The 13,820-nt window shown below is 41.3% G+C and overlaps 1 protein-coding gene and 1 long non-coding RNA gene across 5 annotated transcripts in view; both read right to left on the reverse strand.

The window, feature by feature from the left end:
- Window positions 1-121: 121 nt before the first annotated feature.
- Window positions 122-7,157, reverse strand: LOC149983182 (uncharacterized). 2 transcript variants are annotated; one of them, XR_016495908.1, is made up of 4 exons: window positions 6,802-7,157; window positions 5,872-5,913; window positions 2,387-2,407; window positions 122-1,267 (listed from the first exon to the last, which is right to left on the reverse strand). It is a non-coding gene; the product is annotated as an uncharacterized LOC149983182 (long non-coding RNA). The 2 variants fall into 2 exon arrangements; XR_016495907.1 differs by lacking the exon at window positions 6,802-7,157 and having other exon boundaries at window positions 5,872-5,987.
- Window positions 7,158-12,243: 5,086 nt separating this feature from the next.
- Window positions 12,244-13,820, reverse strand: part of LOC110523341 (zinc finger FYVE domain-containing protein 16) — a 32,338-nt gene continuing 30,761 nt past the window's right edge. For all 3 annotated transcript variants that reach the window (XM_090234023.1, XM_021601956.3, XM_021601955.3), the window contains exon 16: window positions 12,244-13,662. In XM_090234023.1, the coding sequence (XP_090090149.1) occupies window positions 13,504-13,662 (159 nt within the window). In that variant the 3' untranslated portion in view covers window positions 12,244-13,503. The remainder of the gene's footprint in view (window positions 13,663-13,820) is intronic.

A 13,820-nucleotide genomic window follows, 5' to 3' on the forward strand; every position in this document is an offset into this window, starting at 1 on the left:
GGGAAATGCTAAATTGACCTCAGCTCAGCTTCTAGGAACAACTCCATCCCAGATAAACCCCGAAAACAGTACAGTAACGTTAGTGATATAGAATAGTAATAACTCTCCAACAATCAAAGAATGCAATGAATACAATTATATTTTATTATGATATAATATACGCATATTTGGCATATTTTACAGGGAAATTTAGCACATCTAACATCATTCCCATGCATTTTAGCACATAGCTTACTGTAAAGATATGATGGTCTAGTTAGGGGCTTTGAAGATACTTTATAGTCTGCTTTGGCAGAAATGTGCCCTTGCATTACAACGGTCCTTTACAAAACAGGTATAAAAGGTTAACAAAGGAACAGATGAAGTGGATACATAGAAGGGCCTGGACAACCACTTCAAAAGGCAAAGCACCCTAACAATTGACCAAATGTCAATTACTAACAGAAATAAGATTTCAGAGATTCACAGCAGAGCTCTGTGACCACCAATACAATCAATAATGATCATATCATTGGCCAATGCATTAGACCAGGGATACTTAAATATGCCCCTCTAGGTACTGCTGGTTTCCATCTTTCCCTTCCAGTCAGACAGGGATTGATTCACACCTGGGTCCTGTTTGAACTACTCTGAATTCTTCTTTCCTCTCTCTTTCTTAAAGTGATCTGATCTGGTTGGATTGGTGGAAACACTAGGTTGATAACATTGTTATCATCTATCATATTGAGTCACTTCTAGGTCTATGAACCCCTTGATGTTCTCCACTCTGAACCTCTTTACGTTCTCCACTCTGAACCTCTTGACGTTCTCCTCATAATCTACAAATGTATTTTATTTTACCTTTATTTAACTAGGCAAGTCAGTTAAGAACAAATTCTTATTTTCAATGATGGCCGAACGACAGATTTGTACCTTGTCAGCTCGGGGATTCGAACTACCCCAACCCTCAACTCATTATCTTTGTCAGTGCGGAGGAGAGAAACAAAAGTCCCATCATAAACTCTTACTTTACCCTCCACACACCTCAGAGTCCAGGCACCATCTTTAGGTCCAAACCTTACTTTCTTCTCCTTGTTGATGGACATCTTGACCACTCGTACAATCCATGATTGTTCCACATCCACAACAAAGTAAGATGTCCCTGTTATTTGCAGATTTCCCAGGACAGCATGACCTTTTAATCTCTGTTCTTCCTTCTCTTTTGTAAGTGTTTGTCTTTCCACATTTAGAGAATAATGTGCTGTTTCAGGGATTAGGGTGATAGGAACTGGAATGGAACAAATTATGGTTCAAATAGTATTCAGGGATTGTAAATTAGACTGTTTTTGTTATATAATCAGTTATAATACAGTTATAAAACATCTAGTCGACTATAATTTCAAGCACCAAACATCAAAAGGGATTACAACAAGTATCTGTCAATGTCAGGTATACGTAAAATGGCTGTAAGGGAGTCAGGTGCAGGAGAGCAGATATTGGGTAGCCAACGGAGCCTTTTATTTAGGCGAACCAAATGCACACGGCAAAATAAACACGAAATAACAATTCGGGTTAACATAACCCAGCGCACCAGACTAACGTGCGCATAACATGAAACAGAATAAACAATACCACACAAAGACATGGGGGAAACAGAGGGTTAAATACACAACACATAATGAGAGAAATGTGAACCAGGTGTGTGGAAAAACAAGACAAATGGAAAATGAAAAAATGGATCGGCGATGGATCGAAGACCGACGACGTCGACCGCCCGAACAAGGAGAGGCATCGACTTCGGCAGAAGTCGTGACAGTCAATTACAGAAATTCTCAGCATTACAACCAAAAACCACCCACACACACACAAACACTTTCCCGCTGTCTGATAGATTTATTTTGTACTCACCATGATACTTATTTTTATTCACAGAATCTAAGGGGATAAACATACAGCATTTTGTAATGGTAACACGTAACATTAAAAATGTCACGACTTCCGCTGAAGTTGGTCCCTCTCCTTGTTCGGGCGGCGTTCGGCGGTCGACGTCACCGGTTTTCTAGCAGCCACTGATCCACTTTTCATTTTCCATTTTGTTTTGTCTTCATTGTACACACCTGGTTTCCATTCCCATAATCATGTTCCTTATTTAACCCTCTGGTCCCCCCCCCCATGGTTTTGTGCGTGTTTGCTCTGTTTTAAGCTGTCGCTACATTTTGTGAGCTGGATTGGTTTCCCTGCGTGGAAATGATTTTGTTGTCATATTGAGTAAAGTCCGTTATTACTCATCCTCTGTGTCCTGCACCTGACTCCGTCCCACCTGCTGCACATCGACCCTTGACAATAACAGCTTGTGTTATAGTCCATAACGCCATGAAGCAAACACACACACACAAACAATGCTTACCTAGGTGTTGCTTGAGACATTCTGCAGACATAAGAAAGCAGATTATTCCATTAGAAACTGAAGTTCTTCCAATTTAGGAAATGAAACATGAGCAAACAGAAGCTTTAAATGATCACATACAAATACTACTAACCACGTTTCTTGGCATGTACATTAACTATAAAGAAACAGATTTTAGTCAGGAAGAGGACATATAGTTAATGATTATCAATGCTGACCGACAATGTCCCACTATCATTTGATATGATATCAGCGAGAAAAGGAGGTGATAAAATGGCAGAAGTAATTCATTATCAACAGAGAGCAACTTGTGGTAACGTAAGCGATGTAACCATGCATAGGTGATATGATTCTGGCGGGCAGTGCAAAGTGAAAAAGTTAAAACTTTCTACATTATCAGTGATGTTGCAGGTGAAGTTCACACTGACATTCTCAACTATCTGTCAGTTTGACTTGTGGACCAATTAATGAATAGGTAAATAACTCAAATGTAGTATTTACAGTGCATTCGGAAAGTATTCAGACCCCTTGACTTTCCCACATATTGTTACCGTACAGCCTTATTCTAAAATGTATTAAATTGTTTTTTTCCCGGGCCTCCAGAGTGGCGCAGCAGCCTAAGGCATTGCATCGCAGTGCTAGAGGAGTCACTACAGAGCCGAGTTCGATCCCAGGCTGTGTAGCAGCCGGCCGCGACTGGGAGACCAATGAGGCTGCGCACAATTGGCCTAGCATCGTCCGGGTTAGGGTAGCGACTCCTTGTGGCGGCCGGGCCCATGCACGCCGACTTCAGGACACTCAGGCTTCCGGGTTCAGCAAGCAGTGTGTCAAAAAGCAGTGCGGCTTGGCAGGTCATGTTTTGGAGGATGCATGGCTTTCGGCCTTCGCCTCTCCCGAGTCTGTACGGGAGTTGCAGTGATGGGACAAGACTGTAAATACCAATTGGATATCACGAAATTGGGAAAAAAAATCAATCTAATTCCCCCATCAATCTACACATAATACCCCATTAATGACAAAGAAAAAAATGTTTTGGAATTTTGTGCATATTTATAAAAAATGTAAAACTCATATCACATTTAGGTAAGTATTCAGACCCTTTACTCAGTCCTTTGTTGAAGCACCTATAAGAATATTTTGAAGATAAATACACAGCGCAGAGGATGAGTGGACAAGAGTACTAAAAACAGAATAGAGTACTAATGGTCAATAGGGAATTGTTAATGGAAATAGCTGTGTCTCAGTTCAACAGCTGTTAGCATCTGTGGAATGTCGTACTGCAAGGACTTCTGATTGGTCAATCCCAGGCTAGGGTGGGGGGTTATAAGTGGCATCCTGCTTCTTTGTTCTGTGGAGAAAAGCTGAGCACAGGGGGAATGAACATCTACCATCTACCTCCCAGCATAACATCTATGATTTGTCCTTTTCAAATAAATACATTTTTGTCCCGAATTTACTTTGGGGTTTGTGTCATCAACTGCTAACACACCTTTGTGAGCAATTACAGCCTCTAGTCTTCTTGGGTATAACGTTACAAGTTCAGCACACCTTTATTTGGTTCTTGGTCACCTCCCTGTCCAAGGCCCTTCTCCACCGATTGCTCAGTTTGGCTGGGCGGCCAGCTCTAGGAAGAATCTTGGTGGTTCTTCCATTTAAGAATGATGGAGGCGGCCTCCCGGGTGGTGCAGTGCTAGCTGTGCCACCAGAGACTCTGGTTTCGAGCCCAGGCTCTGTCGCAGCCAGCCGCGACCGGGACGCCCATGGGGCGGTGCACAATTGGCCCAGCGTCGTTAGGGAGGGTTTGGCCAGCAGGGATATCCTCGTCTTATCACGCACTAGTGACTACTGTGGCGGGCCGGGCGCAGTGCACGCTGACCAGGTCGCTAGGTGCATGGTGTTTCCTCCGACACATTGGTGCGGCTGGCTTCCGGGTTGGATGTGCACTGTGTTAAGAAGCAGTGCAACTTGGTTGGGTTGTGTTTCGGAGGACGCATGGCTCTCGAGCTTCGTCTCTCCCGAGTCCGTACGGGAGTTGCAGCGATGAGACAAGACTAGTAACAATTGGATACCATGAAAAGGGAGTAAAAAAATAATGATGGAGGCCACTGTGTTCTTGGGGACCTTCAATGCAATTTTGGTACCCTTCCCCAGATCTGTGCCTTGACACAATCCTGTCTTGGAGCACTACAGAAAATTCCTTTGACCTCGTGGCTCTTTTTTGCTCTGATATGCAGTCAACTGTTGGACCTTATATAGACAGGTGTGTGTCTTTCCAAATCATGTCCAATCAATTGAATTGACCACAGGTGGAATCCAATCAAGTTAAGGAAACATCTCGAGGATGATCAATGGAAATCGGATGAACCTGAGCTCAATCTCGAGTCTCATAGCAAACGGTCTGAATAATTATGTAAATAAGGTATTTATGTTTATTTTTTATTATAAATTTGCAAAAAAATCTAAAAACCTGTTTTCGCTTTGTCATTATGGGGTATTGTGTGTAGATTGATGAGTAAAACAATTAATTTAATACATTTTCGAATAAGTCTGTAACTTCTAGGGGTCTGAATTCTTTCTGAATGCACCGTATAATTTGACTAATATGAGGGCAGGGGTGGTGTAGAAGCTGCCTGTTGTTCCATCACATTTTCAACTCTACTAATGGTTTTGTCCTCAAAAAAATGACATTATATATCGAATGTGCCCACTCTGGTCTTGGCACGTGCGCTCTAGCCAACAGTTTAGATACAGTGCGGGTATAATCTACACAATGAGATTATTATGGACAAAATATATTTTTATTTGTCAAACGGCAGCCAAACATTATTCATCATGTCACCAGAATAAGACCTTCGATATATAAAAGAGCATCAAGCTTTTCACCGTGCACTTTCACCACACTGTGAAGTTCATCATAACTTATTTCATCTGCAGCCTAATAAACTGCATCGTTTCCTGAGTCGTAGTGGGAGGACCACACATGTCATCGCGTGACTCCCAAGTTAACTTAGATATGATGATGGTTACTATATCAATATTTGCAGAAAAATGCGTTCCCACCGCCGTTTCTCGCATTATTAATTTTACAGACACAAAAACATCACACCTTGCTTAGAGTATTTTGTTTTATCGACATTTGGAAAGTTAACCGACAAATTAGCGGTTTCCGTCGGGGCTGTCATGAAGTGTTCTATATCCGACATGTACTTTACTCACATAAAAAGGTTGGATGGGAACCTTGTTACTGTCTCTATCTCCAATAAAGACAAACATATGTAATAATATTCCAGTTTGAGGGCAGAAACTACATGTAGGTGTACATTCAGATCTATATGGTGTCGAAACAAACACGTTGGTTTCAGTCAGGAAGAAGTCAACTTATCATGGATATTAACAACTATGGCATGGCATGTATAACTATGACAAACTGTTAATAACATAGCCTGATACACATTTACAAGAACACACACACACTCACTACTTACCAAATGACATGACAGACAAGGCTTGTTTTCTCTGTTTACCAACTGTAATAGCAAACACAAAAAAATAACATTGTCCTGAGGCCTGAGGATAGTTGTAGGGCTCTGCAATAAAATCAATACAGTTGAGAATTGTTATACTCTTGATGAATCAATGGGCATATGTCATTAATTTAAAACAAATAAAATGGATGGACCAATAACTGATTGCCGCTTGAAATCTGTCAAATGGCAAACTTACTTAATGGATCAATTTCTCCACTTTCCACTCCCTTTCTCTCTTAAAAACAGAAGTGAGGTTGATGTCCATAACAATAAAGAAGGCCAGATAATTGAAAGCAAAGATAATTGAACTAAATGACTATCGTCCCGCAGCACTCACCTCTGTCATCATGAAGTGCTTTGAAAGAATAGTCAAGGATCATATCACCTCCACATTACCTTCCACCCTAGACCCACTTCAATTTGCTTACTGCCCCAATAGATCCACAGACGATGCAATCGCCACCACACTGCACACTGCCCTGTCCCATCTGGACAAGAGGCATAACTATGTAAGAGTGCTGTTCATTGACTATAGCTCAGCATTCAACACCATAGTACCCTCCAAGCTCATCATTAAGCTTGGGGCCTTGGGTCTGAAACCCACCCTGTGCAACTGGGTCCTGGACTTCCTGACAGGTCGCCCACAGGTGATGAAGGTAGGAAACAACACCTCCTCTTTGCTGATCCTCAACACTGGGGCCCCACAAGGGTGTGTGCTCAGCCCCCTCCTGTACTCCCTGTTCACCCATGACTGTGTGGCCAAGCACGCCTCCAACTCAATCATCAAGTTTGCAGACGACACAACAGTAGTAGGCTTGATTACCAACAACATTGAGACAGCCTACAGGGAGGAAGGAGGGCTCTGGGAGTGTGGTGCCAGGAAAATACCTTCTCACTCAATGTCAACAAAACCAAGGAGATGATTGCGGACTTCAGGAAACAGCAGAGGGGGCACCCCCCTATCCATATCGATGGGACCGCAGTGGAGAAGGTGGAAAGCTTCAAGTTCCTCGGCGTACACATCACAATGGTTCACCAACACAGACAGTGTTATGAAGAAGGCGCAACAGTGCCTCTTCAACATCAGGAGGCTAAATACATTTTACTTATCACCTAAAACCCTCACAAACTTTTACCGATTGCTGTAAAAGCGTCTGGTAGGACAACTGCACCGCCCACAACTGCAAAGCTCTCCAGAGGGTGGTGCAGTCTGGCCAACACATTTCCCGGGGCAAACTCCCCCCTCCAGGACACCTACAGCACCTGATGCCATAGGAAGGCCAAAAAAATCATCAAGGACATCAACCACCCAAGCCACTGCCTGTTCACCCCAATATCATCCAGAAGGCAAGGTCAGTACAGGTGGATCAAAGCTGGGACCGAGAGACTGAAAAACAGCTTCTATCTCAAGGCCATCAGATTGCTAATCAGCCACCACTAACACATCAGAGGCGGCTGCCTATAGACATAGATTAGGAATCACTGGCCACTTTTAGAAATGGTTCACTATCCACTTTAATAATGTTCCGTATCTAGCATTACTCATCTCATATGTATAAACTGCAATCCACACTATTCTTCAGTATCTTAGTCACTTTTAAATTGTGTTTACATATTGCATCACCCATTTCATATGTATATACTGTGTTGTATTCTATACTACACCACTGACTGTTAAACATCTCCAGCACATCAGAGGCTGCTGCCTATAGACATAGATTAGAAATCACTGGCCACTTCAAGGAAATTAAACACTAGCCACTTTAATAATGTCTCCGTATCTTGCATTACTCATCTCTTTTGTGTAAACTGTAATCTATACTGTAACGACCCTTGGTTTATAAGCACAGATATCGACTCTGCAGCACGAACATGCTTTTGCGGCACAGTCGATAGCGCGCTGGACTTCGGTCTAGAAGGTTGAGGGTTCGAGGCCAGCTCCATGCTGTTTCATTACAATACTATTCTATGTTATCACTTTAATTGTGTGTAAATATTGCGTCACCCATTTCATATGTATATGCTGTACTCTATTCTATGCCACTGTATCTTAGTCCAATGCCGCTCTGACATATATGTATATATATTCTTAATCTATTCCTTACTTAGATTTACGTGTATTTTATTTTATATGTTGTGAAATTGTTAGATATTACTTGTTAGATATTACTGCACTGTGGGAGCTAGAAGTAAAAGCATTTCGATACACCCACAATAACATCTGCTAAACACGTGTGTGTGACCAATACATTTGATTTGAACACAATAACGCAATTAGCTGGGCAGAATGGTGATCTTGCATTTAATTATTACGTTGATGCACACGTTTGCATACCGTACAACTTCTACAAAACGTAAGAGTTGTCAAAAAGCGCAGGTCTCTTATAATGGACGAACATCGTTTCACACTTTAGCAAATAAAGGCGGTCTCTAACAGACGCCATGACAAAAATGTTTAAATACACAGACAAGCATTTCGCTGGTATGCTCCTTTGGAATTTCATAGCCCATCTGTACCTCACGCAGAATAATAGGGAATGTTTGATCTGTGCAACAAGCAAGAAATATCACTTCACCACTTTTGCAATTCATGTTTTAAATATCAAACAGGGCTATCAATGACATAACTTATTCACGACAGTAGCTATTTTTACCAACTTCGAGTTCGGCTTTTCACACCCTAAACAGCATGAAACCCCAACCTCCAGTATTGTACGTCTCCAACAGAAGCCGGACAGCTTCGTAGTTTAGGCAAATAAACGGCCAGGCTATTAAATGAAGTGTCACAGTAGCTTGTGTTGAATACATACATAGGGTATAAAATAGGTTTATGTGAAGAATCCAACTCACGATGTTTCAGCAGTTGTATCCTGGGGACCATAACAACCCTTTGAACTGAGACAAAAGACAAATACTAAGATCAGAGCCTGTGTGCATATCACAGACATACTTTTTTGAAAATAACTGATCAATTTAAATGTATCACTTTACAATGACATTTTGCAATAACAGAACCAGGGATTCTGAATGTCATGGTCTATTCTAATCTGTAGGATTTTAGATATTATAATGGATTCAAAACTAAGCAAAAACTAGATTACCAACGATATACGATCCCCTTCATATTTATTTGGAAAGGGAAGCTAAAACTTTTCCTTTGTCTCTATACTCCAGCATTTTGGATTTTGAGATCAAATGTTTTACAGGACAGAATGTCACCTTTTATTTGAGGGAATTTTTGTACACATCTGTTTTACCGTTTAGAAATGAATGCACTTTATGTATCTAGTCCCCTCATTTGAAGGTGCCATACGTATTTGGACAAATTCACTTATAGTGTATTCAATTTTGTAAAAAGTTTAGTGTTTGGTCCCATATTCCTAGCACAACTGACTACATCAAGTTTGTGACTTTACAAACTTGTTGGATGCATTTGCAGTTTGTTTTGGTTGTGTATGATATGTATGTGTTTCTCACTCATTATGATTAACTCATGATTATCCATAATCATAATAGCATCCATATTAATGTAAAGGTGTTCAGAAACATATTATATTCTTATTTACAATTCATTTCTATTGGTCAAAACATAATCCGAAACATACAGGAAATATGTTTGGCATAACACAAAAGATAACACAGTAGAAAAAAGGATTCCAAAAAGATTATACTTTTTTTTCTATTGTGTTATTGACTGTGAGCTTGCTTATTCCATGTGTAACTCTGTGTTCTTGTTTCTGTCACACTGCTTTGCTTTATCTTGGCCAACTCGTGAGAACCCGGCTAATTGAGAACCTGGCTAAATGAGAACCTGGCTAAATGAGAACCTGGCTAAATAAAGGTGAAATAAAAAAATAAAAAAATTGGATAGGATAACCCTTTTTTGTTCCAGGTAGAACCCTTTTTCTTTTCAAGTAGAATCATTTCAGGTTCTACATAGAACTCTCTGTGGATAGGGTTCTACCTGGAACCAAAAAATGGTTCTTCAACAGGTTCCCCTATGGGGACAGCTGAAGAACCCTTTCAGGTTGTAGATAGCACCCTTTTTCCCCAAGAGTGTTTTTCCCCAACTGTTATTTCTTGATTGGAGAATTAAACAATCAAACTCACTTTTTGATCTGTGCTGCTCATGCATTTTTAATTTTTATTTAACTAGGCAAGCCAGTTAAGAACACATCCTTATTTACAATGGCAGCCTACACCGGCCAAACCCAGACCATGCTGGGCCAATTGTACGCCGGCCCATGGGACTCCCAATCACAGCCTGGAATAGAACCAGGGTCTGTAGTAACACCTCTAGCACTGAGATGCAGTGCCTTAGACCACTGCACCACTCGGGAGCTCAGTAACATCTGCAGCACCAGTAACATCTGAGTCTTTAATATCATCCGTCACACCTGGTATGACACCTTGTGATTCCTTTTACCTTTACATAGAATAACTTTGCCAAAATAGTCAATTCATCCACACACAGACATAGACTACACACACAGGGATGGTTCAGGCAAGACACAATTCGATTCTTTGCTTAGCAATACTATTGACGATCCACCCAGACAGTTTTTTAAGTGCATAATTGTTTTTTTCTTATTTTTTTTAAACTTGTACCCCTTTTTCTCCCCAATTTCGTGATATCCAATTGGTAGATAGTCTTATTCCATCGTTGCAACTCCCCTACGGACTTGGGAGAGGCGAAGGTCGAGAGCCAGGCATCCTCCAAAACACGACCCTGCCAAGCAGTTCCACTCACTTAACCCAGAACCCAGCCGCACTAATGTGTCGGAGGGAACACCGTACAACTGGCGACCGTGTTTGTGTGCATGTGCCCGGCCAGCCACAGGAGTCGCTAGAGCTTCGATGGGACAAGGACAACCTGGCGGCCGGCTGTGACACAGCTCGGGATCGAATCCGGATCTGTAGTGACGCTTCAAGCACTATTCCGCTGTGCCTCTCAGGAGGCCCTATATTTGTGTTATTTAGCAAAAATCAGCTATCATGTTCTTGCACAGAGTGAGGCTAATGGAGTCATTTGGGGTATTTTTGAGACTGGACTGCTAAAAGTAACTAAATAACCCAAATATCAACTTAAACCTGTCAGGATTGATTCAGAACAAACAGTCTTAGTAAGTGGAAACTTGGTTAAAAAAAATATTTGGTCAGCCATTCCTTAAATAAGCAATAAGTAGCCCCGCCACTTGGTTTGTTATAAAGCTGAGGGATGGGGCTTAAGAAATGTACAGTACCCACTCTGAAGTTCATAGATGGACCTACAGCTGTATGAATGCATGAGGTCAACATGATCATTTTAACCACAATTTAAAGCTATGGGTTTGTTGGGAACTGACTTTTAAACTTCAAAATATGAAATAACCTTTTTCATGTCACTGAGGGAGAGAGGGGAATGTATAATGTTTACATTCTGTCCGGATATGTTATTGTTAGCCATCAGGGGTCCTATGGGAGGAGAAGAGACACAGTCTTGTACAAGTCAACATGACAGCCGTGAGTTGGGGAGGAGTGAGCAATTTGGGGCCGAATTCAGATCAAATGAAGTGAGGAAGAACAGATATCAGTAAGGTTCTGTCGAGCAACAGAGATGCAATGGCTGTTCAGATGTTTAGGAGGAGACAGAGTATAGGAGAATGGGTTAAACATCAGTGTTTGTGTGAACATGTCTTTTGTCTTATGCAGCTGTATGGGTGAATACACTTGGTTTAAGCTTTACCAATCGTCCGTGAGTTTTACTAGGTTCATTTAGAATAAATTCATAAAAAATCCTACAATGTGATTTTTGGGATTTTTTCCCCTCATTTTGTCTGTCATAGTTGAAGTGTACCTATGATGAAAATTACAGGCCTCTCTCATCTTTTTAAGTGGGAGAACTTGCACAATTGGTGGCTGACTAAATACTTTTTTGCCCCACTGTGTGTATATATATATATATATATATATATATATATATTTACATTGATTGCAAACCTTCAGATGACTCCCGTAGAGCAATACAGAGAACACCATGGTGTTTGTGAGTCTCCCTTTTCCATAGTGGGCAAACCGTTTGGACATTACAGACGTTTTCGTGAGACTGATTTTTGGGATGTCTCATGGTCTGACAAACACCGCTGTAGCTCTGCCACCTTTCACCGTAGACGCGGAAGGCCGCCATAGGCGGATGCGGTGGAATGAGATATCAGATATCTCCAGTTTCAATTGAAGGATGTTGATGGGTTTTTTTTTATGTTACTTATTATGTCGACTCTAGAGGGTTTTAAGAGCGCTGCAACACAACAGGATGAGAAATGAAGATATGGTCAATCAACGTCAATCATATGCATCAATAGGAATTTATATAGATCAATGTTACATTAACACTCACCTTCATCAGTAAGATTGGACCATATCAATAACATCAGTCAGTATCGGTGATATTGTTGAACAATGTGTCTGGCTGGTTCAAGGGCAGCTAATAACTGAGGCCAGACAAAAGTTGTAATACCTTTAAAGTGTTCCTCATCAGGGGAAACTCTTGTCCATTGTTTTTTTCTGTGCTCCTCAGGACTCATTTGCACGACACCTGCGAAAGTGACTCAGCTAGCTAACGTCCTATCAAAAATACGAACATCAATTCCATTTACGTAACGGTTCCAAAAAAAATAGTACTTTAAGCTTAAAAAAGCTTGATATAATTTCTATAGATTTGGACGAGACAGTGAGGGTTGTCCGAGAATTCCCCACATATAACACACAACTGGAGAGACCACTGGTCTGCTAAACAAGACTCTGCACTCTGCCGATGAAGAGAGAAGAAGTTCAAAACGCCATTCTAGAATTTACTCATTCTAAAATAGTGCTCACATCCTCAAATAACAGTTTATCTAGAAACTTCTACAAAGCACATCAGTGTCTCATGTCATGCTGCTCTTCTCAAGCTTGGCATACAGCTGTCAATCAAGTAACTTCAATATAATTTGTCACTGTTTTACCATGTGGTCATTCTAAATATACAGTAAATAGATGAAAAGAAGAGTAGAGAAAAGAAAGCAGTTTGTTGACAGTGTCGGTTGGAAACATTCAACAAGGTGTTCCTTGGCTGGCTGACAGACAGATGCCAGTAAGAAGTCAAGGCAGAGCAAGAAGAGATGAGAAAAGTCAGTTTCAGGAGAGTTCATTCTTTTTGGGATTGTTGTTGTTATTTGTGCTAAGTGTTTGGCCTCGTGGGTTAAAGCAGCATTCATAATGTTTCTCAGACTTAAAGCCATTTCACTGTTCCAGTTTCTCCACTGTCCATCCTGCAACAAAGGCCTACATCTCTATTCTCTAAGGCCTTCAGAGAGAGACTCTGTGGGAATGTCCTGCCATTGGCGGCGTGTGTCTTTAGTTCAGTTATTAGCCACGCCTGATTGGCTGTTTGTGTACTCAGGTTCTGTCAGTTTGTCCAAGGTCCTCTGAGCTCCAGCCTTTTACTTTGAGAAAAGACATCCAGGCAGTGTGTGTGTGTGTGTGTGTGTGTGTGTGTGTGTGTGTGTGTGTGTGTAATGGAACGTACAGTGTTTAACAGTTTTTGTGTTTCCATGTGCAAGACTGTGTGTGTTAGACAGTGTGTGTGATGTAGAAGATAAACTCCATGTCCATGGCTGTCTGTGGCACTCTTGCTGAACCTCCGTGGATGACGGGGATCAGAGCGCTGTCTAGCTCGTTCATATAGCGCTGGGGTAGGAGCCTGCCTCCTGAACCAGCCTGGTACTCCACCTGACACACACACACACACACACACACACTTCAGTTAAGATCCTTAATATCCTTACAGTTTTGTTTGGCTCCAGTGGGTCTCGTTTCTAGAATATTAAATCAACCAAATCTTTTTATAGCTCTGTTCACAGATACATTTGTCACAAAGTGATACCCTT

Source organism: Oncorhynchus mykiss, chromosome 5, assembly GCF_057628025.1.
Source record: "Oncorhynchus mykiss isolate SJ-2025 chromosome 5, ASM5762802v1, whole genome shotgun sequence".
Taxonomy (NCBI): Eukaryota; Metazoa; Chordata; class Actinopteri; order Salmoniformes; family Salmonidae; genus Oncorhynchus; species Oncorhynchus mykiss.